This window comes from Peromyscus eremicus, chromosome 15 (assembly GCF_949786415.1).
Source record: "Peromyscus eremicus chromosome 15, PerEre_H2_v1, whole genome shotgun sequence".
Classification (NCBI taxonomy): Eukaryota; Metazoa; Chordata; class Mammalia; order Rodentia; family Cricetidae; genus Peromyscus; species Peromyscus eremicus.
This window is the reverse complement of record NC_081431.1, coordinates 66,783,480-66,808,959: the sequence shown is the minus strand read 5'-3', so window position 1 is coordinate 66,808,959 and position 25,480 is coordinate 66,783,480. Positions and strand designations below refer to the sequence as shown.

Sequence of the window (25,480 nt, the reverse complement as noted above, 5' to 3'; positions counted from 1 at the left end):
AGGTGAAACAACATCTTTACATAATAAACACACATACTTGCATTGTTAAACAAACGCAGCACAAACAAATGTAACACACCTTTACACAGTTAAATATTCCACAGCATAAACAAATGTAAGACATCTTTGCCTAGTTAAAATAATATTTCACAACATTTCTCTGACAGATCCAACATCCTCATCTGGCCTTTCATTGCGCATACACAAGCATGCATATTTTTATACACATGCACTCATACACTTATGAAGACATAAACAAATAATAAAGTCTTTAAAATATGATGTTGAAACAATTTATGTTATAATACATAAGCAAAGAAAGATGAGGCAAAGGATGGCTTCCCATGGACATGATGCTGTTTAGCCCTGGGTCAAATTAGGGTAACTGGAGGGAAAGGTCCCAGGACAGCTATGGTTCTCATCCACTGGTTCTCATTGACTGAAAAATTACTAAGTATTGAACTAACTTTCACATTTAACAGTAATGTTCCAACGTAATCATCAGTTGTCTATCTCCTTTTCTTGACACAAGTCCTCTTTTTATGTTGGCTTTTATTTGTCCCTTTCTTCTAGAAATCGAATTGGATCTTCTCCAGTTATCTTAGCCTGCAGTGATTTTTCACTTACTTTCTGTTTAATTCATTTGGCAGTTTTATCTGAGGGCACAGCAGCCACATTGTCAATAACTACATTCAGTCTTTCATATGTAACTGTGAGCTTGTTTTTCTTGTCTTCTCTGCTGGGCTGTAAACCTTTAAAGGCTGAAACTTGACTTCAGATTCTGTGTGTTGCCAAGAGCCTAGCTTTTCCCGTAGACAGTACTCAAAGGAGATGCTTTAGTTTGACAAAGCAGCTCTTTTTGGAAAACGAGAGAGCAAAGAGGGTAACAGAAGCACTTAATGATGAGACTTTCATAGCAGCAGCTGAGACCGAGTCAGAGTTCTGTTGCTTCCCCTAAGCTCTGGTCCAGCAGAGAGGACTAGAACTGTTCTGCTTTGTGTCTGGAAAGTATCTGAGGGACTAGCACTTGGCAATTGTAGATGACTGGTCGCTCTTCTTATATTCTGTGTTACAGCTTTTAGACACAAGGGAAAGCTGATCAAGACTGTTTCAGTGACACTCTGGCTGACCCAACTGATTTATATTTAGTCTTTATAACTACCAGGGATATATTCTTTTGTATGCTTGACTAATGTTTTAACCAAACATGTTTTTGCATTTTGGAAATATAATACATTTGTGTTGGGGAAGTAAATAAGGTTTTATTAAACTTTACCTGAAATATAGATGCTGGTTTTTAACTTTTCTTAGTACCATGTAATAAAGAAAGGTTTGATAAAGAAGGGAATGGATATAAAATGTTGAGTTTGCAAGTGTTGTGACAGAATATTCTTGTAAAAGTAGGTTGAGAATGAGGACTAGGAAACTAACGTCAGCTGCCTGCCAGTTTTTATAAATAAAGTTTTATCGAGACATAATCATTTTCATTCATTTGCTTATCATCTGTGGCTGCTATGGGGCAGCAGAGTTGTAAGAGAAACCACATGGCCACAAGTCTAAAGTACTTTGTGTGCTTTAAAAAAATCACTATAGTTTAGGGTAATTGATTTTAATTTTCTTGTGTAATTTCACTCTTGAGAATACTCCAATAAACACTATTTAATACTTACTTTGTACTGAATTGTCCTTAAACAATGAGATTGAATTTTTGTGATCATGCATAGACTTTGATATAGCTACAGCCTTGAAAGAAATCTGATGAAAGTTCAGAAATCACATTCTGCTGTCTGTGATCCAGTCCCACCTCCATGACTAGTTTTGAGATCTTACACATTATTTTAAAATCTCTTTGCCTGTTTCCTCTTCTGTAAACTGAGGATCACAGTGGAATTTGTCTCATAGGTCTGTTATGCGGATGGATGAGGTCAAACTTGTAAACTGGTTCTAAGAACGTGTGCTCAGTCTATTTAGGCACCATCATGGCATCATCCTCTGAATGGAAATGAGCTGGTTTCTGTTATATTGTGGGAACTCAGTAAACAACAGCTGACTCTAATCCAAACAATGATCATAGCAGGAGAGTAGGAGGATCCAGTGTAAGGACTATTCTGTTTGCTTCTAATTACATGGTTCCATAAGGGGAAACATAGTCTTTTTCCATACTGCTTCTCAAATGTGCCGAGTCTCTTTGATCAGTAGGCAAGAGACTTGGACTGTCTTCTAAATTTGCAGCATTTCTGTGTGTTGAAAAAATATACACAACTAATAAGCTACCCGGAAGTAGAAAGGCCAAGCAAGTTCCTTGAAGAGGAACACACCCATCTTGTCCCCTGGGACACATTGCTTTGCTCCTTCTAGGTGCTCAGCAGTGACAGTCAGTTGAATCAGTGGCCTGACTTCTCCACAGCCTTCGGTCGTCTTTTGGTCCATTAAAATCCTGGGGTTAACGGACTCATCAGATGTGAAAGAACAGCCTTGCTGTTTATTTAGGTTTCACTTGCACAAAAAGTGCCATCGCTAGCTTTATGTGGAACTGGCTTATTTCTCTTTGAAAGAAGGCTCGGCAAAGGGACGACAAGTTATCTTTTCCATAATTAAGACAGTAGCATGTAAGCATGTTGGGCTTTGAGGACAAGCTGCCTGTGTTCCAGCCCTGTCATGTGGTCTTGGTCAAGTTACTTCACCTCTTCATGAATTCCTTCCCTATAAGCCATGAGTGTGCATTTGTGAGGATTAACTGTCAGTGCAGCACTCTCCTGGACTGTGCTGATGAGCTCATGAGCACTCATCAGTAAAGTCACCAAATTCTCAGTTACCCAAAGCTAAGATGAGCTCTTAGTTCTTATCTAGATGATTAGTCTTTTGCTTATTATTGCTCATCAGTAATGGATGTTACTCTCACAGCATTGGAGGCGTGGTGCTGGTGAATCTGTCGGGGTCTGAAAAGTCTGCTGGAAGAGACACAATAGGTAAGAACGTGACTGTGCTCTTCTAGGGCATTCAGGCAAGCTTTGTGCATACTGCTCTGCATGCAGATACATGCACACACAGCATGTCACTAACAGGCACTTAGTTTTATTACATTTACTTGTGTGTGTGTGTGTGTGTGTGTGTGTGTGTGTGTGTGTGTGTGCTCACGTGCATGTGACACGTCTTATGTGTGGAAGTCAGAGGATAATCTGTAAGAATCAAATCTTTCCTTTCACTGTGGTCGCCAGGGATTGAACTCAGGTTCCAGGCTTGGAAACAAACACTCTTCCGACTAAGCCATTATACTGACCCAATAACAAGAGTCTTTAAAAATTTGTGTTTTAATTGAACTTTCCCTTTGGAAGTGATGCTTAAAAAACAAAAATAAAAACAAAAAAGAGGCTGTTATATGACCTTCACCCAGAGTCTCCCAACATTTTAACTTACATAACTAGAAAGCAATTATAGAAATCAGGAATGAATGTTACCTACTAATTTTCTCATTCACTTTTGTATCTTTCATGAGCAGTGACTACTACAGTGAACACTTAATTTTGATAGTATGGGCTATAGACCCATCCTTAATGTAACCATCTTTCCCATAATGGCCTGAGATCTTTTATTGATTTGCATTTGGTTGTCTTGTTCCTCTAAAGTCCCTTCAGTAGGAATCCTAATGCAGTCTTCCTTGTCTTCTGTGAGTTTGACACTAAGGAAGGGTACAGCGTTTTTGTCTTGTACAGTGTTTCTCCATTCTAGTTGGGGTTCATCTAGAATTCTTTCTAGTTAAATTGGTGTTGTACAGATTGGTAGTAATACCACGACAGTAATATTTCCTGATCTGATTGGTGTTGGTGCCTTCTCTGAAGACCCATGACATTGCTTTAACCTTTTGCTAGTGATGTCGGTATTAAAGTAGTGTCTGTCTGGGAGCACCAGGGCGAGGTGACTAGTTGTTGAAGTAACAAGCATCTTGTGGGGAGATACTGTGAGGATATAGAAATATCCTGTTGTCTTACTCATTAATTTTCTCATCCAGTCTTGTTCCTTGTCTTGTTACTATTATAGTAAACATTTAATTTTTTTTTTTTTTTTTTTTTGGTTTTTCAAGACAGGGTTTCTCTGTGTAGCTTTGCGCCTTTCCTGGAACTCACTTGGTAGCCCAGACTGGCCTCGAACTCACAGAGATTCACCTGGCTCTGCCTCCCGAGTGCTGGGATTAAAGGCGTGCGCCACCACCGCCTGGCCAACATTTAATTTTTATCTACTGCCTGGATTTAGCAAAAACAAAGGCAGAGCCCAACTTAGTTAATTTCTCTAGGCGGCAGTGGCCGTGGCAGTGGTGTATGCCTTTAATCCCAGCACTTGGGAGGTAGAGGCAGGAGGATTTTGAGTTTGAGGCCAGCCTGGTCTGCAGAACAAGTTCCAGGACAGACAGGACTACACAGAGAAATCTTGTCTTGAAAAACCAAAAATGCAAACAGACAAACAAACAACAACCACAAAAAACCCCGAACAAAAAAACCCATAATATATATTTTGTAAGATTTTGTTGACAGGCCTTAAAAATTTTTGATAATAATAAAAAATAGAGTTAATAAATATTGTTCTTTGACTAGATTAAAGTATTGAGTGGTCACTTGGTGCATTGGTAATTGTTTATGAAGACTTACTTAAGGGTTGTTGAGCACGAGTTAATGAAGACAGGAATTAGTCACACACTGTGAGCTTCATATTATATTGCACATTATCAACCAATTATAAGAAAACATTATGTGCTTGTAGTTTTCAAACAGTTCCTGGTTTAAAATAAGATACAGGAATTATAAAACAAAGCCACTAGAGAATAAATTAATGACTTTTTTTATCTTTGTGTGGATATATGGTATGTGTATGTGTACACGTGAGTGTGTTAATATAGGTGCACATGAGACACCATGCTTGTGTGGAGGTCAGAGGGCAACCTCAAGTGTTGGTCCTTGATTTCCACCTTGTTTGAGAAGGGGTCTTTTGTTATTTGCACTGTGTGCCTGGCTGCTGGCTTGTAAACTTCCTAGGATTCTCTTGTCTCTGCCTCCCATCTCATTGCAGGCGTGCTGGGATTACAGATGCATGTACTTCCATGGCTGACTTGATGTGGGTCATGGGAATTCAAACTCATGTCCTCATATTTGTGTGGCAAGTGCTTTGCCCACTGGGCCATCTCCCAACCCATAATACCATATTTAATATTAGTAGACTTTCTATTGTCTAACAGAAGAGAAATAAATGGAAATTTGGCAGAGTAGAAAGGATGCTGGGTGGAAGAGGTGTGGCCTTATGGATGTGGTGGTAGAGTATCTGGAAATCCATATGGAGGGATGGGAAGAATAAGGTCAACAATGGCTTAGAGATGGAGAGAAGCCTGTGTCAAAATGGTTCCTGTAGAGCCGTGGTTCTTAACCTATGGGTTTCTCAACCCTTTGGGAATGACCCTTTCACAGAGGTCACCTAAGATCCTCAGAAAACATAGATATTTACATTATGATACATAACAGTAGCAAACTTATAGCTATGAAGTAGCAATGAAAATAACTTTATGGTTGGAGGACACCACAACATAAGGAACTGTATTAGTGGACACAGCATTAGGAAGGTTGAGAACCACTGATGTAGAGAAAAGTAAGTGCATGTTTCAAAATTAAAGACAAAATGTTACTTATCTGACTTTCATTGTGGGTGTTCAGTTAGGTCACTAAGGCAAATGCTTTTGTATAAATTTATTTATCCATTCAGTTCCTTCCTATCCTACAGGAGGAGCTGGATGGAATGAGTTAGTTTTTTTTCATTTTTGCATTCTCATTTCTTAATTTAGTATTCAATGTATTATTAGACTCTAATATATGTAGTAATGTATGTTGAATGAGTTCATGAATGAATAGAAGAGCTTAAATCATGTATTGGTTTTTACAGGTTCCATTTGGTCCCTTGCTGGAGCGATGCTCTATGCTGTCTACATTGTGATGATCAAGAGAAAGGTAGACAGAGAAGATAAATTGGATATTCCAATGTTCTTTGGCAAGTATATGTCTAACCTTTTAGGCTATTTACTTGAAATTGTAAATATATAGGTTATTTTTTGAGAGACTGTGGAGGCCTTTTTCCTCTTCCATATGATTTTTATTTATTTATTTTTATTTTCTTGGAAATATTGTGGATTCCAAGGTCTCTCACTGAACCTTCTGGGCCTCACGGTTCAGCCAGACTAGCTGGCCACTGGGTCCTAGAGAGCCATGTCTGCGTGTCCCCAGAGCTGAGGGTAGAAGTGAGCACACCTGTGTGCTGAGACTGCACTCATGTTTGAGCAGCGAGCACTTGACTGACTGCGCCATCTGCCCAGCCAAAGCGCAGTCGCCAGTCGCCAGGTGCTGATGCTGTTTTTTCCTGGAATTGAGCGGTTTGTAGAACTAATCTTCAAACCAACACAAGTTCCAGTTAAGTAAGCCACTGAAGCCCTTTGTGAGATCTGTTTCTAATAGTATTATCAAGTCTGGAAAATTGAAATCAGTCATGATTTTAACCCTGTGTCTCTTCTACACTCAGGTTTTGTAGGTCTGTTTAATCTGCTGCTCTTATGGCCGGGGTTCTTTCTACTTCATTATACTGGCTTTGAGGACTTCGAGTTTCCCAATAAAGTGGTACTTTTGTGTATCGTTATCAATGGCCTCGTCGGAACAGTTCTTTCAGAGTTTCTTTGGTTGTGGTAGGTGCTGTTACTTCTGCACTTCATTTGTTGTCAGTTTGTTGCCTTAGGAGTAGTTGGGACATTTCTGTGTCTTCTGAGTTCTGAGGGTCCCTTCTGTGTGCTTCTCTTGCACACGGGTACTTGTAGTTGAATATATTTATTCTGATAGAGCAAGGATTGTGATTTTAACTTTTGTGGGTCCATCACAAAGAGGATACATAGAAAGAAACTCAAAAGTGTTTGTTTAATAAATGAGTGAATATAACTATGTGAACTAATACTGTTCTGGTCTCCTTCCTGCTGCTGTGCTAAACACTCTGACCAAAAGTGACTTAGGGGAGGAGAGAGTTTCTTGGCTAACACTTCCAGGTCACAGTCCATCACTGAGGGAAGTCAGGGCAGGCCCGCTCACATTAATCATCAATTAAGACAATCTTAACAGACATAACACAGGCCAACCAATCCCTCAGTTGAGACTTCCTCAGATGACTCTAGGCTAGTGGTTCTCCACCTGTGGGTCATGACCCCTTTGGAGGTCCAAACGACCCTTTCACAGGGGTCACATGTCAGATATCCTACATATCAGATATTTACATTACGATCCATAACAGTACCAAGGTTACAGTTAATGACGTAGTAACGAAATAATTTTATGGTTGGGGTCACCACAACATGAGGGACTGTATTAAAGGTTTGCAGCATTAGGAAGGTTAGAACCACTGCTCTAGGCTATGTTAAGTTGAGAGCTGAAGCCAACTAGGACAATACAAATTGTTTAAATTTGTAAAAATGCTTTCAAGGAGTTGGTTTACATATATGAAATTATCAATCAGTAAAAGATTTCTTTTAAAGTATAGTGTTGGGGGCTGGGATGATAGCTCAGTTGATAAGGTTCTTGCTGCACAAACATGAGGGTCTGAGCTTAGATATCTAAGCAAGGTGTCGTGCATCTCTAACACTAACATGGGAGCACAGTGATGGGAAGAGCCATGGAACTCACTAGCCAGCCAGTCTAGCTGAATCAGTGACCGAGGTTCAGTGAGAGAACTAATCTCGAAATAAGGTGAAGAGTAAAACAGACGGTGAATGTTGACCTCTGGCCTATACATGCACACATGGGTACATACACCTGAGTGCATATGCACACACATGAACATGTACAAGTGAATATATAAAGCCTAGTGTTATACAATTGAAAGTAGCCATGGACTAGTGGACATCATATGTTTGTGTGAGATGTAAGAATTCACTGATTCTTAGTGTGACTCCAGGGGTGTTGCTTACGTAGGGACCTTGGGAATATTTGGTTGTTCACAGGCTTTTTGTTGTTGTTACATTTATATTCAGAGCTTTACAAATGAATGAGTCAGATGTAGAAATCATGAATGGGTTAACTTGGGATGCTAGCATACTATAATATGTTAGAATTTTTCTCACTTAATGACAATAAGTTTAAAATAAGTTGGAACACAGTATCCCATATGGAGTGTGTGAGACTTCCATTATAGTCTTATACTGTTTCTATCACATTGAAGTTTTCAGAGAGCTGGGCCTTGTGGCACAGGCTTATCAGTTTCTAAAAGTTTGTGTGTGATTTCAATTTTAATAATTCTGTTTGGGAGCTAGAGAGATGTCTCCGTCTTTAAGAGTGCATGCTGGTCTTGCGAAGGACCTAAATTCACTTCTCAGCATCCATGTTAGGAAGCTTACCCCTGCCTCACTCCAGCTTCAGAGGGATCCTACATCCTCTTCTGGTCCCTAAGAACACTGCATTCACATGTACAGACCCACCCTTATTCACATAATTAAAAATTAGTTTTTAAAATCTAAAGAAAGGTAATGTGGTTTTGTTAGGTATCATCAAAAAACTAAAAACTCTGCTCAGTAATTTTTAAATTAATGAAATATAATCTATATATCCAAAGTTGAATAATATAGGCAAACAGATTTCAAAAATAGTATAAAGCACCCAGAACACTGTATAATTCCATGTTTGTATTTCTAAAGAGTAGAGGACAAACTTTGGAGTCATTTTAGTAACTATTATTTTTTGTATCTCTGTCCATACTCAGCTTTCACAACTCTGCTTGGGATCTCTCAGGCACGTATTATAGGATAGGACATCTTGGTTCAATTTATTCCATGGCATTTTAAAAAATGTTTTTAATATAGAAATTATGTTTCCTTTCTTCTTTTCAGGGGCTGCTTTCTTACCTCATCGTTGATAGGCACACTTGCACTAAGCCTTACAATACCTCTCTCCATCATAGCCGACATGTGCATGCAAAAGGTAAGCCAGGCTCTTCCTGTGATGCCCTAGGAACGTTACTACAGCAGACACAGGGACAGTTAAGGGTGTGTTTAATAGTACGGGAAGCAGGGATGGATAAGACTTGATGCTTCTCCCTCTAAAAGGGACTCCACCACATGGAAACATAAACAGTAGGGGCTAAGGAGATGGCTCAGTCCATAGAGTGACTCTGCAAGTGTGAGGACTGGACCTTGATCCCCAGAATCCATATTAAAAAAAAAAGCCCGGAGTAGTGTTGTATGCTTGTAATCCCAGGGCTGGGGAGGTGGACAAAGGAGGAATCCTGGGGTTCACTGTCACTAACCAGCCAGCCTAGCCCACAGGGCTAAGCCAGTAAATGACTTTCTTTCAAAAAACATCACCTAAGGAAAGACAGCCATTTTAGGTTTCTATTGCTGTGAAGAGACACCATGACCATGACAACTCTTAGAAAGGAAAACATTTCACTGGGGTTTGAGAGGTTTAGTTTTGTCTTCATGTTGGCATGCAGGCAGACATAATGATGGAGAAGGAGCTGAGGGTTCTACATCTTGATATGCAGGCAGCAGAAACAGCTGTGTCCCATACTGGCCATAGCTTGATCATATGTGACCTCAAAGCCCACCACCACAGTGACACATTTCCTCCAACAAGGCCACACCTAATAGTACCACTCCCTATGGGCCAACTATTCAAACACATGAGTCTGTGGGGCCATACCCATTCAAACCACCACAACAGCCAAGGTTCTGGTCTCTATCGTCATGACATATCAAATGTACATACACCCATACCCATATGCACATGCATACACACTAAATAAATAAGTAAATTATATAAATAAATAACATATAAAATTCAAAAGAAACAGATAATCTTAATTTTGGTCTTCCAATATTTTCCCATTAGTTTCCAGGTTAAGGGGAGTGGCTTTATTCAGGGCTTGTAGTTTTTGAGTAGCTCTTTGTTCCAGGTGTCTTTGGTATAGGTCCATTGTGTGCAATAGGAGATTGCTCTAGCACACTAGTGTGAGTGACTTGGCTTCTCAGGTCAGCACCAGTGCTTGCTTTAACGCTGTGCTAACACTGCTGTCGAAGTGAACTCCAGGAGAATGCTCAGCTCTGTCACAGTTAGCCAAGGTGTCCCTGACCTCTTATACCATGTCCTGGTCTGGCCATGGGGATTCTGATGATAAATTATGGTGCAGAAGTAACACTCTGAGGCATCTCTGACTGCAGCTTCGAGCAATGAGTTACAAATTTCTTTTCTTTTCTTTTTTTTTTTTTCTTGAGATAGGGTCTCACTGTATTACCCTGGCTGGTCTGAAACACACTACATTGATCAAGCTGGCCTTGAACTCACAGGGATCCACCTGCCTTAGCCTTCCAAGTGCTGGAATTAAAGGCGTGTGCTACCTCACCCTATGGAAAAAGTTTCTTTAGTGCTTCTAAGGGGGCAGAGGAGAGAGGTGTGCCTTTGCCTAAAGCTTCAGGAGGGAGACAGCCACTCACTCTGCATTTGGAATTTGAATATTTTAAGTCATAAGTAATCATATTGTGCACATGTGTATTGGCTTAATGCAATTTGAAAATGGAAATATTTGAAAGCTGCAGGTTTCTAGTGTGTTCTAGTAACCTTATTTTTAGTGCTATTTTTATTTAGGTCTTTGTGTACCTTATGGATAAAAGCAAAAAAAATCTCAGTGATGTGTATATTTTTTATTTAAAATGGTTCTGTAGGGATAAGAGATGGCTCAGTGGTTAAGAGCACTTACTGCTTGTACAGAGGACTTGGGTTCGGTTCCCATCAGGCAGCTCACAACCACCTGTAACTCTAGCTGCAGGCGATCCAACACCCTCTTCTGGTCTCTGCCAGCACCTGTACACGTGTGGCCCACATACACTCAGGCACACACATATACACATAAATAAATCGTTACAAAATAATTCTGTGCTGCTGATATTTGTAGATTATTAGATGTTCTGGTAATCATTCCAAAAAATGTTACATTTTATCAATACTTTGATAGCTAACTGTGGGCTTCTCAGTTTCTCTTAATGAGGACTCATTCCTGGGTGTTCTGTGGGTCACTGAACCTCTGTGTGCATGTACTGTGCAAATCAGGTTGGAGGATTATTTTGTTTTCTCTGTTAATGGTGGTGTTAATGGGCCAGTGTGTGCTTTCCAGCAGAGGGTGTTTTCCCTATGAAAACTCTCCTTTTTCCCTTTCTTTTCTGTGCATGTGTATGTTTGAATGAGTACATGTGTGCACATGTGTGTATGTGCATGCAGAGGACAGCATTGGGTGTTGTTCCTAAGGTGCTGTCCAGCTATTTTTGAGACTGTCTCTTCTTGGGCCCTGGAGCTTTCTGAGTAGACTAACTGGCCAGTGGGCTCAGAGATCCTTGTGGCTTCACCTCCTAAGTGCTAGGATTTCAAGTGCACCACCTTTCCCAAGTTTCTTTATTAGGGTTCCGGGGATCACCCAGAATATTTATTAGGATTCTGGGGATCAAATTTAATTTTTTATGCTTATGAAGTCAAGCACTTTATTGAGCCATCTCTTTTGTCCTTTATTTTTCTTTGTAACTGTCAGAAGAGGACAAATGTTTTTTTCCTCATTTAGCAAACAGGAATGGCTATTTCCTTCTGTAAAACAGATCACCACTGTGTCCCTCATCAGCCTCAGTAGTCAGTGCAGGCTGCTTGGAAAATTGTTTTGGATGCTTTAGTCAGATCTAGATACTAAAGGTAACTTCTAAACACAAAGGATGGACTTTTAAGCTTTATGACATTTCATTATCTTCAGTTTCTTGAGGACCTTGATCGGTGATGGATGAGAGGATCATAAGGGTTGCATCAGAGGGCTCTTTAGTGCTGAAGCCTGGCTTCTTGCCTGCTCCTGTTCACTTGGTCAGAAGTAAATTCTGAACGTTTTTCTCATTTGTGCGTGTGTGTGCATGGATTTGTGTCATCGTGTATATGTGGCCGTCAGAGAAGGACCCCAGGAGTCGGTTCTCTCTTTCTACTGTATGGGTCCCAAGGATTAACTCATGTCTCCGGGCTGGGCTTCAGATGCCTTTACCTGCTGAGCTCTCTCTCTGGACATGATCCTGAGCATGTTTTCATCTGTTGATAGAGAAATAACCAGTTTTGAGTGTTATAATTTGAATTTGTGGGGCTGGAGGTTAAGAGCACTTGTTGCTCTTCCAAAGGATTTGAGTTCAAATTCCAGCATCCATGTCAGGTTGCTCACAGTCACCTGCAACTCCAGCTGCAGAGAAACAAATGCCATGTTCTGGCTCCTGCTGACACCAGCAGAGATATACATACACATGACTACAATAAGTAAATAAATATTCAAAATTATAAGTAATAGCCAGGTGGTGGTGGCTCATGCCTTTAATCCCAGCACTCGGGAGGCAGAGGCAGGCGGATCTCTGTGAGTTTGAGGCCAGCCTGGTCTATAAATCAAGTTCTCGGACAGCCAGGGCTGTTATACCGAGAAATCCTGTCTAAAAACAAAACAAACAAAGACTAAAATTATAAATAATTAGAATTTATTACAAATTATTCAAAAAGGCTTGCACAAGTTGTCTGTAAGGGTCTTAATTGGTTTTAACACTAAGAACTGTGATGTAACTGTTAACACAGCTATAACATAACGGTTATTTTCAAATCTGAAATTTTGAAGATAGTGTTAGAAACTGAGGAAGAAAAATACACTTGTGAGCAGGAGTGACCATTACAGAGGAAATGGGCACCATGGTGCTGGAGACAGAAACCCCATGTGTGGACATCCCCACCTTGGGCACTGCATCTGCAAATATCGGCAGATTTTCATTGCTTTTCTTTTGCCCATTCCTTTAGAGCAGTAACTATTGCTACTAGTTACTTAGGCAAGTAGAATTATAAAGTGAAGTCCTAAATCCTTTTATATAATAATACCTTATAACATATTATCAGTGTTTAGTCTGTCTTCTTGGTATTTTAATGTGTAATAAAGGTAAAAATTGCCTTAATGATAATTTTGAGGTTTTATTTGAATCTTTTGTTTTAGGTGCAGTTTTCTTGGTTATTTTTTGCAGGCGCTATCCCTGTGTTCTTTTCATTTTTTATTGTTACTCTCCTATGCCATTATAATAATTGGGATCCTGTGATGGTCGGGGTCAGAAGAATTTTTGCCTTTATATGCAGAAAACATCGAATTCAGAGGTATGTTTTATCCCACAAAGATTGTTTTAAGCTTGTATGTGTGCATTCATTCATTCATTTGTGTCTGCATGCACCTACATGTATGTGCACGTGCATGAGGAGAGACCAGAGGTCCATGTCAAATGTTTTTCCTGAGCTCCACCTTAGTTTGTTGAGTGTTTCACTGGTGTTGGCTAGTTTGGGTAGCCTTACCATTTTGACTATGCTGGCCGGTGGCGAGCCCCAGGGACCCTCCTGTTTCCACCACTGGGATTACAGATGCTTCTGTCTTGCCTGGCCATCTTACATGGGTTAGATTGAATTTGTGTCTCTGTATGCTTGTGAGGCAAGCATTAATAACCAAGCCATCTCCCAGCCCTTGTTTGTGTTTTTGAAATATAGTCTTAGTAACCCTGCCTGGCCCTGAACTCCTGATCCTCTGGCCTCAGTCTTCTGAGCACTGGGATCACAGCATAGATTTTTAAAGAACGATGTCTGCAGGTGGGTGTGGCTGTGTTTTCCTGTAATCTCAGCAACTCAAGAGGGAGGGCCAGTAGGATTCTGAGATTGGGGCTAGCTTGGGCTACAGAGGGAGACCCTGTCTCAACAGACAAAACAACAGCGATGGCTAAGTGTACTGAGGATCACCACAGTGGCCTGGCTCTAGGGATTTTGACAGGAATTGTTGAAAGAGTGGATTACATAGTTTGTGTTGTATAAGGAAAAAGAGATGCGTGTGAATTCTTTGGATGATGAGATAATTTCTTCACTGCTAATGTTTAGGAAGCAAATGTTTTGGTTCACAGGTAGTCTGTAATTAATTTAAATATAGAAAACTTTGGCTTGGGTGCGGTTCATAATAGACTGTGTTAGCACTGTCTTACATTTCCTTTTCTAAGTTTCTTTTTAAGAGAGAAGGCTTTTTGTATTGCACTTCAAAACCATGAAGGAAATTGCTGGTTCTGCCACTAACTGTGTCTTGACCTCCCAGCTTCACACAGGGTAGCAGGCTATTTCTGAGGTTAAAGCTCTCTTAACTGTTGCCTTCTCTTTAGAGTTCCAGAAGACAGTGAACAGTGTGAGAGCCTCATTTCTATGCACAGCGTTTCTCAGGAGGATGGAGCTACTTAGCAGTCATCTGTAGCCCAGGTGTGTATTCGAGCAAACACCACAAAACACAATGCTTTGTGGTGTTCTTAGTCTCCAGAATGTTCAAATGTGGGGCTGGTCAGCCTGCCTCCCTCCCTCCCTCTCCCTCCCACTTCCTCCCTCCCTTCCATCTTTCCATTTTGAGACAAGATCTCTTTATGTAGCCCTGGCTGGGCTGGAGCTTGTTATGTGGACCAGACTAACCCAAACTCACAGAGATCCCCTGCCTCTTACTTCCAGAGTATTGGGATTAAAGATGTGCAACACCACCACATCCTGCCCCTACAGGAGATTTTCTAGAATGAGTTGCTTGAGGTGGCCCAAAGTGCTCCAACCCCTGGAGTCAAACCACTTGGGTTCCAGATCTCCAGGTTCTTCCACAGCTGGCTGTGTGACACTTTGGGACCTTCTTGGCCTCTTTGAGCCTGTTTCTTTGTTTGGGAAGTGGCGTTGGGCTAGAGCAGTCTTACAGGTGCTGAGTTCCAAGTGTCACACCAGTGCCTTCCTCTCCTTAGATGATCAGTGAGTTTGAACTCCCTCTCTCTCTCTCTCTCTCTCTCTCTCTCTTTCTCTCTCTCTCTCTCTCTCTCTCTCTCTCTCTCTCTCTCTCTCTCTCTCTCTCTCTGTGTGTGTGTGTGTGTGTGTGTGTGTGTGTGTGTGTGTGTGTGTGTGCGTGCATGTGTTTCTGTATGGCCTCTGGCCAGAAGTTGATATCTGTTCTCTTCCTTTATCACTCTCAACAGTCTCTCCCTGAACCTGGAGCTCACTGATACAGCTAGGCTGGCTGGCCAGCAAATCCCAGGAATCCTCCTACTCCACCTCCCAGCACTGGATTCCAGGCGTGTGCTGCCGTGCTGCCTGGCTTTCCTGTGGGTTCTAGGGTCTGAGCTCAGGTCCTCATGCTTGTGCAGCTCTCACTTTCCCAGCTGAGTCATCTCAGCCTCTGTTCTATTTTCCTTCATGTAAATCATTTCTTCTAATGATAAACTCTTTCTATAAACAAAGAAAAGGGCTGGAGAGATGGCTCAGCGGTTAAGAGCACTGGCTGTTCTTCTAGAGGTCCTGAGTTCAATTCCCAGCAACCACATGGTGGCTCCCAACCATCTGTAATGAGATCTGGCACCCTCTTCTGGCCTGCAGACAGAACACTGTATACATAGTAAATAAATCTTAAAAAAAAGAAAAAGGAAAAAATAAAAAATAAAATATTTTAGAACGTATCACATCTCTTCTCCCTCCCTACCGTGTGCAAATGTGTGTGTGTGTGAACTTGAGTTTCCTTATAGAAACATGGGTGAGGCGTTATTTTTATAACAGCATGAACAACCTGCTGTAGCACTGAAGAAAACATCTCTCCTTTCCTCAGCAGCCATGAACTTCCCATAGTTCCTTAGGAAGGGGTGGAGCCAAATGTTAACTGCCTGTCACCCCCAGTTGTGGCTGATTCTCATGGACCTGCCAGTCTCTTCACAGACTATGCTCATGTCTCTGTTGCTTGTCTGTCCAGCTTTAGGCATCTCCAGTGGACAAACATTTTTACTAAGGTAGATGAGGATCTCTGTTCCCACACCACATGCTTGCCTCCTGATTCCATGTCATTCTGTCCTCTCTATCATCTGGTGGGGCATGGTGACACACGATGTAAACCCAGAATTTGGGAAGTCGAAGCAGGAAGCGATCAAGGTCATCCTGCACCACATAGTGAGTTTGAGGCCAGCCTGGGCCACATGAAATCATGTCTCAAAAAACCAACCAAACAAACAATCAAACAGAAAACAACAGAACAAACAGCAGTTCCCCACCACTTCTGTACAGTTGCTGCATCATTTGGATAGCTCTCCATTCTGTCAGGGAAGCCTGACCCCATAGCTGACATTCTGTTCGGTATGTCCCGATTCCTGCTAGCCGTTACTTCCTTACCCTTTCTTGGTTGTATTCTTCATGGCCACCCAAGAGTTGATTGCTGTTGTTTGTTCTCTTTGTTCATGTAGTTTATTCCTCCTAAGGAAAATGGCCTTTTATTGTCTGCTGTCTTTTAAGTGAGGCTTGTGGAACAGGTGTGCCATCTTTAAATTGAAAATAATAGGGCTGGAGAGATGACTCGGTGCTAAGAGTGCTTGGGGTTCTTGCAGAGGAGCTGAGCTTGGTTCCTAACACACACACCAGGCAGGTCACAACTGCCTCTAACTCCAGCTGAGGGATCTCATGACCTTTCTGGCCTCAGACACTGCATTCGTGTGTACACACCCACAGACAGACACACAAATAGAATACAATCTGTAGCTTACAAACAACTGTGAAGGTGGTATTTAGAGTGTCTTCATGTCATCGCATTTTTATGGGTTATCTTTCTGTGGAGTGCTCGTCATCCCTCTCAGAGTCACATTCAACACCCCCTTCCCCGCAAACCAGCCTGCGTTTCAGTGGTTGGAAAAGCCAGAGCCAGAGAAAGATGAGCTGGTGACGAGTAGAGAAGGTGGGACGCCATCAAGTAGCACAGACTAGAAGAGGCTGAGTGGAGGCTTTGTCACCATAGGGTAACGGTAGACTGTGCCAGGAATAAAACTTACGTAGTGTGGTGTCAGACCTGCTGTTGCCATGGAACTTGTCCTAATTTTTCTAATGTTTATTTACTTGATGCATGTTTGTGTGTGCGTACATGTGCACACATACTCATGTGCACTGCCACAGCATGTACATGGAGGTTAGAGGCTAACTTGAGGGACTTGGATCTCCTTCCACATGTAGGTTCCAAAAATTGAACTCAGGTCATCAGACTCAGTGGCAAGCACCTTTCCCCCTGAGCTATCTTGCTGTCCCTGTCCTGAATTCTTCTCAACTCAAGATCAAGTATCTAGTTACTAAATAGATATATTGTGTATAATGGGTATTTCAACATTAAGAAAATTTGCTTCTCAGACTCTCTCTGCTACAGAAAAGTAAAATGATGTAAATGATAAATAACCGTCTTCTTATCCTTTTGTTTTTAGTGTAATGGAACATTCTACGGTGAAGAGACAATCTGGCAAGTTCTTTGTAGAAGTGTTTCAGTGCCTAGTCTGAACAATACCAGTTTCAATTCTTTGAAACTCTAAATACATTCTCCTCATGTCTGCTTTCTTCATTTCCAAAATGAAGGATGTTCCATGTAGGTTGTGTGCAGTCCAGTTGCTCTAAAGGACCAACTTGCCTTATGTATCAGTTCAGTTCATGAAATCACTGGAACTAATCAAGGAAGAAAATCTTTCTGGGGACTCTTAAAAATGCTCATTCAGACCGAGGAAGACTCTTTCCAGGAAATCACCTAAGTGAGTAGATGAGCATTCTGACAGGCAGACACTAACTGCATTGTCTTCAGTGGGTGCAGATTATCTTTTTGAGTTTTGTAGATTGTAAGATAACCACACAGAAGAAATGCTAGTTAATGTAACAAGTATGTTTATGCAAAGGGGGCGGTGCTTTAGAGGACAAATGTTTGAGAAAAGATCTGGTCCAAGTGCACTCCCTGTGTGATTACTCCCTGTGTGATTCCTCCCTGGTGTTCGGTGCCTTGTTTCTTAAAAAATGTGACAAGCCAGCCGGGCGGTGGTGGCGCATGCCTTTAATCCCAGCACTTGGCAGGCAGAGGCAGGTGGATCTCTGTGAGTCTGAGGCCAGCCTGGGCTACAGAGTGAGTTCCAGGACAGGTTCCAAAGCTACACAAAGAAACCCTGTCTCAAAAAAAAAAAAAAAAAAAAAGAAAAAAAAAAAGAAAGAAAGAAAGAAAAAAGAAAAGGTGACAAGCGGTAACAGTTTTAAAGGGGAAGAATTGGAAACTGGAAAATCACATACTTCTACAGGCTGTGTGGCTATACATTAGTTGAGAAAGCTCTGTTTAATTTAGAGTTTTAAAGGAATATTCTCTCTTCAATTAAGAAATTTTCATAATGGAATGGTTTAAATTGAAGTGATAAAGAATATTATTAGAATAAAATGTTTGTATATGTATTTGTGTATTAAAGATGTATCAAGTAATTTTGTATTCTTTCCACATATAAATTACTCTAAAACTGGGTGCTGCTTCCTTAAACAATCTTACGTTCCTAAGTAAATGTAAATGGTTAAAATAAAAAAGAAAGGCAAGGAGATACTTTGGTGAAAAGATGATATTTGATTCTTTTGTCTATCACTATTAAATTATGGGGCTGGGAGTTCATCTCAGTTGGTAGAGTGCTTGCTTGGCACATGAAGCCCTGGGTTCCATTCCTAGCCTGCATAAACCAAGTGAAGTGGTGCACACCTGTAATCCTAGCACTTAGGCGGTGGAGGCAGGAGGATCAGGAGCTCAAAATCATGCATGGATACCTAGTGAATTTAAGGCCAGCCTTGGATAGTGAGACCTATCTCAAAGTACATATAAAATACTCCTAACTGTGACTCCTAAATTGAGGTCTTAAGCATACTCACAGTATGTGTGCTTTTGGAATTGCTTCTTGTTAGTGAGCTCATATCTGAGGATTCTCTGTATTCTGGGTAGTCAGAATCCAATCCTGTTTCAAGTTAAATAAGAACAAGAACTATTCTCCAAATCACTTAATGAATCTCATTTTTAAAAATTCCTTTTATAGTATTCCACTTTATCCTGTTCACATTCGTAAAATTGGTCTGGTGTTGACCTGAATCTAAAATGAAGGTTAGCTGTCCTTCTGCTTAGTCCTGAGTCCTCTGTATTATGTTAATTTAAATAGCAGACAGCTGTGTTTTTCACTTGGGGGCCACTGTTGTTGGTTATTATTATTATTATTATTTTTACTCTTTTGGCTCTTTTTGCGGCCTGCCACCCAACTCCCAAATAAATCACACATGGAGGTTTATTCTTAATTATAAATGCCTGGCCTTAGCTTGGCTTGATCTTGCCAGCTTTTCTTAAATTATCCCATCTACCTTTTGCCTCTGGGTTTTTTTCCTTTTCTTACTCCATGGCTGGCTGAATGGCTGGGTGGCTGGCTCCTAGCATCCTCCTCCTCTTGTTCTCTTGCTCTTCTTTCTCTTCCAGATTTCTCCTTCTATTTATTCTCTCTCCTGCCAGCCCATCTATACTTTCTCCTGCCTCAATATTGGCTGTTCAACTCTATTAGACCATCAGGTGTTTTAGACAGGCAAAGTATCACAGCTTCACAGAGTTAAACAAATGCAACATAAAAGAATGCAACCCATCTTTGCATCATTAAGGCAAATGTTCCACAGCATAAACAAATGTAACACATCTTAAAATAATATTCCACAATAGGCCACAAGTAATTCTTAATGCTAAAACCAATGCTGGTTGGCAGGGTAAAAGACATACAAAGGATAGGGAGATGTCTCAGTCAGTAAAGTGCTTGCCTTGTCAAACATGTGGGTCTGGGTGAGATCTCCAGAACTGATGTAAAAATAGCCAGATGTGGTGGTGGTGATGGAGAAGGAGGACCTCTGGGGCTTGCTGGCCCACTTTGTAAGGTCCAAATCAGTGGAAGACCCTGCCTCAAAAAACAAGTTGTGGGGCCAGGGAGATGACTCAGCTTGCTGCAGCAGCTTGCTGATCTGACTTGGATGAAGAACCCATGTAAAACAGCCAGTTGTGATATGGCTCTCTAAACCCTGCACTCCTGTGGTGATGTGGGAGGGGAAGACACAAGAGTTGCCAGAAGCTGGCTGGCCGACCAGTATAAAGTATGCAGTGCATGCAGAAATGGGAGAAACGGTTAACAAGGTGGGAACTACAAGCAACTCCTGAGGGTTGTTCCCTGGTCACCACACACACTTTGGCTTGTGTGTGACTGAACACACGAATACTCAATAACATTCTTAAAAATCAAGGTGGACAGTACCTGAGGAATGGCAATTGATAACGACCTACACACGTTCTTCATATGTGCACACACATCCTTACTGCAGACATGAACACATGCACGTGCATGCACACACACAATGTGGATTTCTGAGGAACTTTTAGAAATAACTTACTGAAGTATTATGTTGTCTTAAGTTTGGAGAAATAGCTGAGAGTCCTATATCTTGCAGGAAACAGGAAGTCACCTGTCACACTGGGCTGTATCCTGAGCATGGGAAACCTCAGCCTACCCTCACATTGACACACTTCCTCTAACAAAGCCATACCTATTCGAACAAAGCCACACCTCCTGATGGTGCCACTCCCTGTGAGATTATGGGGGCCAATTACATTCAAACCACCACACATGTCAATTACTCAAAAGACTAATTCTGGTTGTTTATTATCCATAGCTAGTTTTCTGGATTTGCTGACAGAGTTTACAAAGATCTCCAGCAATTTCCAGGGTGAAATAATTGAGTTAATGGAAGTAAAACTCAAGTATCAGATAATTTTCTAAATACAGTGGGCAGAACGGGTGGGTTCTGCATACTCTGCATGCATGTCTCACAGATGACCATTGCCACTTGGGATTCAGGAACTGATGAGTAAGCCTCAGTTAACCTGAGCGAAAGATCTGCAGCAGGTCTCTGGAGGAAGCACCACTGAAATTGTGAATGTTGGGGTGAATTACCACTACTTTACTCTCCTACCTGCCATCTGTCCCCTCAAGTTTTATTTTTCTGGGTGATTTATTATTTTTTAAACTAATTTATTCTTTGATCATTTTATACATGTATATGATATTTTCTGGTACCCCCATTCTCCACCCCTTTACCCTCCTACTCCCACAAACACCTTCCCGCCCCATACCTCCACCAAGACCTCATCTCACTGTCATGTTTTGGGTTTTTTTTTTTTTTTCATGTTTTGGTTTTGCTTTTGCTTTGTGAGCCGTTGTGACACTGTCTACTGATTCACAAGTGACTTACCAGGGGCTCCATCACTAATGACAATGACCTTCTTTCCCCCAGCAGCCCTCCCCTGTTATTATCTCCCCTTGTGGAGTAGGGTCCCAGGAGCCCCTACCCCATCTGAGACAACAGTAGGATCTTCTCAGTAGGGTCTAGGTCCCCAGCCAAAGGCTACTAATCCACTATAAGCAAGTGGATTCCCTCTGGTGGACACAGCCTCAAATGCAACTAGAGTAGTTGGTTTTCCCCTTAATGGTCATGCCATTATTACTCCAGTGGGCATATTGCTTTGCAGGTCTGTTTGTAGCAATAGAGTCCACACAGTTCAGCAAGCCTGTTGATGGCTTTTCTCCCTCAGAGCTTGCATAGCACGTCTAGTACTATGAAAGGTAGCCAGCAGGGAGGAAACTTTCAGCTCAGTCTCAACAGGATTTTTCCCAAAGCATGTCAAGTTTCAGCAGTAGGATCTCCACATGCCCTTCAGGTGGTAGGCACATTGCCCATGATGAACTCAGCATACATCTCGCTGAACTCTAACATTATTAGACAGTGGCCAAAGCAATGTCCCTGGTTCAGCCTCAGCCCACCCAAGTCACCTAGCAGCCACTTCTACTGGCTCCTGTATTGGTGGCAATACCTCCTCCCATCCAGGGCTCCTATAAAGACCCCACATTAGGGTAGGCCATTTCCATAGGTTCCAGGTCCTCTGGGACGTCAAGCCAACAGTGTGCGACAGAACCCACACCTTCCTGGGCTTAGTTCTGCTGTGGCCTGCCCAAAAGTTGACAAGAAGTGTTCATGGCTCCAGTCCTGGTGGCCCATAACCTCTGGACTAATATGCATCACCTGCAGTCTCAATGGAGGTCAGGATGTCTGAAGCCCCTGCTCTTTCCTGCTCCAGCTGGAAGCCCATTTTTCTTATTATATGGATATGTATATATTTGTGTGTGGATATATGCACATGAGTGCAGTGCCCTTGGTCAAGAAGAGAGTGTTGAATCCCCTGGAGCTGGAGTTATGGGTAGTTGTGAGTCACCCAATGTGGGTGTTGAGAAATGAACTTGGGTTCTTGGTAGGAGCAGTATATGCTCTTATACACTGAGCTGTCATCTCTCCAGCCCCTATCTGGGTAATTCTTATATTTAAATGCTGTAGCCATTGGAGACTGAGCAACTGTCTACGCTGCAGCCGCCTCCTTTAGTCTGTCCTCCTCCTCCTCCTCCTCCTCCTCCTCCTCCTCCTCCTCCTCCCCACCCCCTTCTTCAGAGCTTCCTTCCTCTTCTTTGGTCTCCTCCTTCTCCCCCCCCCCATCTCCTTCTTCTTGTTCTTTTTGTTGTTTTGAGATGGCCTTACTCCCAGGGTAGCCCCAGAACCACTATCTAGTTAATTCTCTCCTTAGAACTCCTAATCCTTCTGCCTAAACTTCTGAAGTGCTGGAATTACAGATGTATGCCTCTCCTCCGTGATTCGTATTTTAGGGTTTATCTCAAAAAGTAAATTGCCGAAAGTTGGGTACCGTAGTCTGTACCACCTACTAAGGAGACAGAAGTAGGAGGAACCTTTGAACCCTGGAGTTTAGAGCTAATATAACGTAGCAAGACTCTATCTCAAAAATTAATTATAAATAAACAAGTATCCTAGTTTGCTATTATGATGCCGTGATAAAGCATTCTCTTTTTTATTAATTATTTCATTGATTTTACATAACAACCACAGTTTCTCCTCCCGTTCTCTCTCCGCTCCTCCCATCTACCCCACTCCCTATTCACTCCTCCCTCTCCATTCAGAAAGGGGCAGGCCTCCCCTGGGTGTGAACAAAGCATGGCACATCAAGTTGAGGCAGGACCAAGCTCCTCCCCCTGTATCAAGGCTGGGCAAGGTAATCCAGCATGGGGAACAGGTTCCCAAAAGCCGGCTAAGTGCCAGGGACAGGCCCTGATCTCACTGCTAGGAGCCTTGCAAACAGACCAAGCTACACAACTGTCACACACACATGCAGAGGGCCTAGGTCAATCCCAGGCATGCTCCCTAACTGTAGGTTCAGAGTTGGTGAGCTCCCAGGAGGCTCAGGTCAGCCGTCCCTGTGGGTTCTCCTGTCATGACCTTGACCCCCCCACCCCACCCCCAGGCTCCTATAATCCCTCCTCCCTTTGTTCAGCAGGACTCTTGGCCCAGTGCTTGGCTGTGGGTCTCTGCATCTGCTTCCATCAGTTACTGGATGAATGCTGTCTGATGACAGGATAGTCATCAATCTGATACAGGAGCAGGCCAGTTCAGGCCTAGACTGATGACGTGAGGGATCTGGTGGGACCGGATGAGGGAGGCAGGTTAGGGGTGGGATGGAGGTGGAGAGTAATGAAAGAGACATCTTGATGGGGGCAGCATTTCAGGATTAGGGAGAAACCTGGTGTCAGGGAAACTCCCAGGAATCCACAAAGATGACCCTAGCTAAGACTCCTAGTCTGGTTATTACAGTGTCTCAAATTATGGCCCCAATGGAGGCAGTGTATTTAGGATTTGGGTTTCTTGTTTGTTTGTTTTTTGTTTTGCTTTGTTTTATGTGTAAGTGTGTACACATGTGTACAGCTGCACATGTGTGCAGATGGAAGCCAGAATTCACAGTAGATGTTACAATCTACCTAGTTTTTGCCATTTTTATTTATTCATTTTCTTTCTGTGCATGTGCATGCCACAGCACTCCCGGGGAGGCCAGAGGACAACCTGTAGGAGTGTGTGCTCCCCTGTCACAGATCCCAGACATTATACTCAGGCTGTCAGGCTTGGTGTCAAGGGCTTCCATGGGCTGAGCCGTTGCTCCAGCCTCCACCATATTTTTGGAAACAAAAGTCTCTCACCAAACCTGGAGCTGACAGATTCCAGTTGGCTAAGCGGGCTGGCCAGTGAGCCCCAGAGTTCTCCCAGTCTCTGCCTCACAAACACTTAGCTTGCAGACATAAATTGCTATGCCCAGCTTTTTGTGGGTGCAGGGGATCTGAACTGGGGTCCTCATGCTTCCATGAGAGACACTATTGATTGTGTATTGTCTGGACAAGTTCCTGGTTGATGACCATCAGAACCCCAAGGACAACAAGATGGAAATGAGACAGTGTCAGGAAAGCGTGGATGAATGTGTCTAGCAACTCGGAGGGTTATTCAGTATGTGTCGGGCATCTATGCGTCGCCTTTAAGTAAATTTCAAAGTTTTTATTGAGATGCTGGCTTGTGTCAGGCTGGTGTAATTAATTCTTCACATTAAACTGGGTTTTGCCTGGCAGCTGATGGATAGGACTCATTGTCTCAGGAGAAGTGAGCTCACAAGGTTAAGTGAGAATGTTCTCAGAGGTGTCCGGCCTTGTCTCAGGAAGAATGCTAATGTCCACTTTGATATCAATCATGGAAGACCAACTTGGGGTTGGGACTTTCTAGAAGCCACTTTTCTCATCAGATCTATACCACCCATCCTCGGCATGCCTGCAGAATAAATAAAACCTCCCTAAAGGACACAGGAGCTAATTAGGAAACAATATTCTCTATAATCTTACTAACAAATGAATTAAATGCCATTGACGCTCTAAGCGTTATTGGTTGCTGTCTTTTCTTCCTACTATCCTTTTGAAATAGACTTTGTGAGTGGGTAATATTTCCAGAATTTGAAGACATAAGAGATAAATCTTATCTGACATTTGTGGACTTAACTTATACCGTGAACTGTTGTACAATATTGTATGCTGGGTTTTTAATGGTCATGTGCCATATGTGACCTGGTCAGTTTATAGGATTTGAAGTTAGAGCTCACATATCCAACTGTATCTATAGTTGTCCTGGTATCCTCAAAATTCCATCTAGGTAATGAAGGCCCATTTCCCCTCTGTCTCTCCTGTGTTGTGTTTGTGTATATGAGTGCAGGTTTGCACATGCCATGGTGTGCATGTGGAAACGAGAGGACAACCTTGGGTGTCAGTCTGTCCCTCACACCTTGTTTGAGATAGGGTCTCCATTGCTCACCACTGTGTGTCCCACAAAAGCTGGCCCATGGCCACCCAGGTCCAAGGTCCATTTATAAATAGACTTGAAAGTTTTTGATTCCATATTCCTTCTTAATAGCATCAGCTTTATCATCCTGTGCAGGAATTAATATTATCATGCTTCACAAGACTACTGTATAGACATGGGGGAAAAAATGTCCTTTAAATCTCAAGTGTGTTTAAGAGTTCATTAAAAATTCAAAGCAAATAATGACCATGAAACTTTTCTGTTATTTTAATTGGAAGCTTCTGTTTCGCTGGTGGAAATAAAGATTGCCTAATGATTGGAGTAATTTTACCAAA

The 25,480-nt window shown here is 42.1% G+C and overlaps 1 protein-coding gene across 2 annotated transcripts in view; it reads left to right on the top strand.

The window, feature by feature from the left end:
- Positions 1-18,454, top strand: part of Slc35f5 (solute carrier family 35 member F5) — a 35,769-nt gene extending 17,315 nt beyond the window's left edge. The window contains exons 10-16 of one of the 2 annotated variants that reach the window (XM_059280543.1): positions 2,905-2,969; positions 5,923-6,027; positions 6,553-6,712; positions 8,894-8,984; positions 13,045-13,199; positions 14,234-14,327; positions 17,318-18,454. In XM_059280543.1, the coding sequence (XP_059136526.1) occupies positions 2,905-2,969; positions 5,923-6,027; positions 6,553-6,712; positions 8,894-8,984; positions 13,045-13,199; positions 14,234-14,309 (652 nt within the window). In that variant the 3' untranslated portion in view covers positions 14,310-14,327; positions 17,318-18,454. Of the gene's footprint in view, positions 1-2,904; positions 2,970-5,922; positions 6,028-6,552; positions 6,713-8,893; positions 8,985-13,044; positions 13,200-14,233; positions 14,328-17,317 lie in introns of those variants that run through there. The other variant, XR_009383199.1, reaches the window with a different exon arrangement.
- The last annotated feature ends 7,026 nt before the right edge of the window (positions 18,455-25,480 follow it).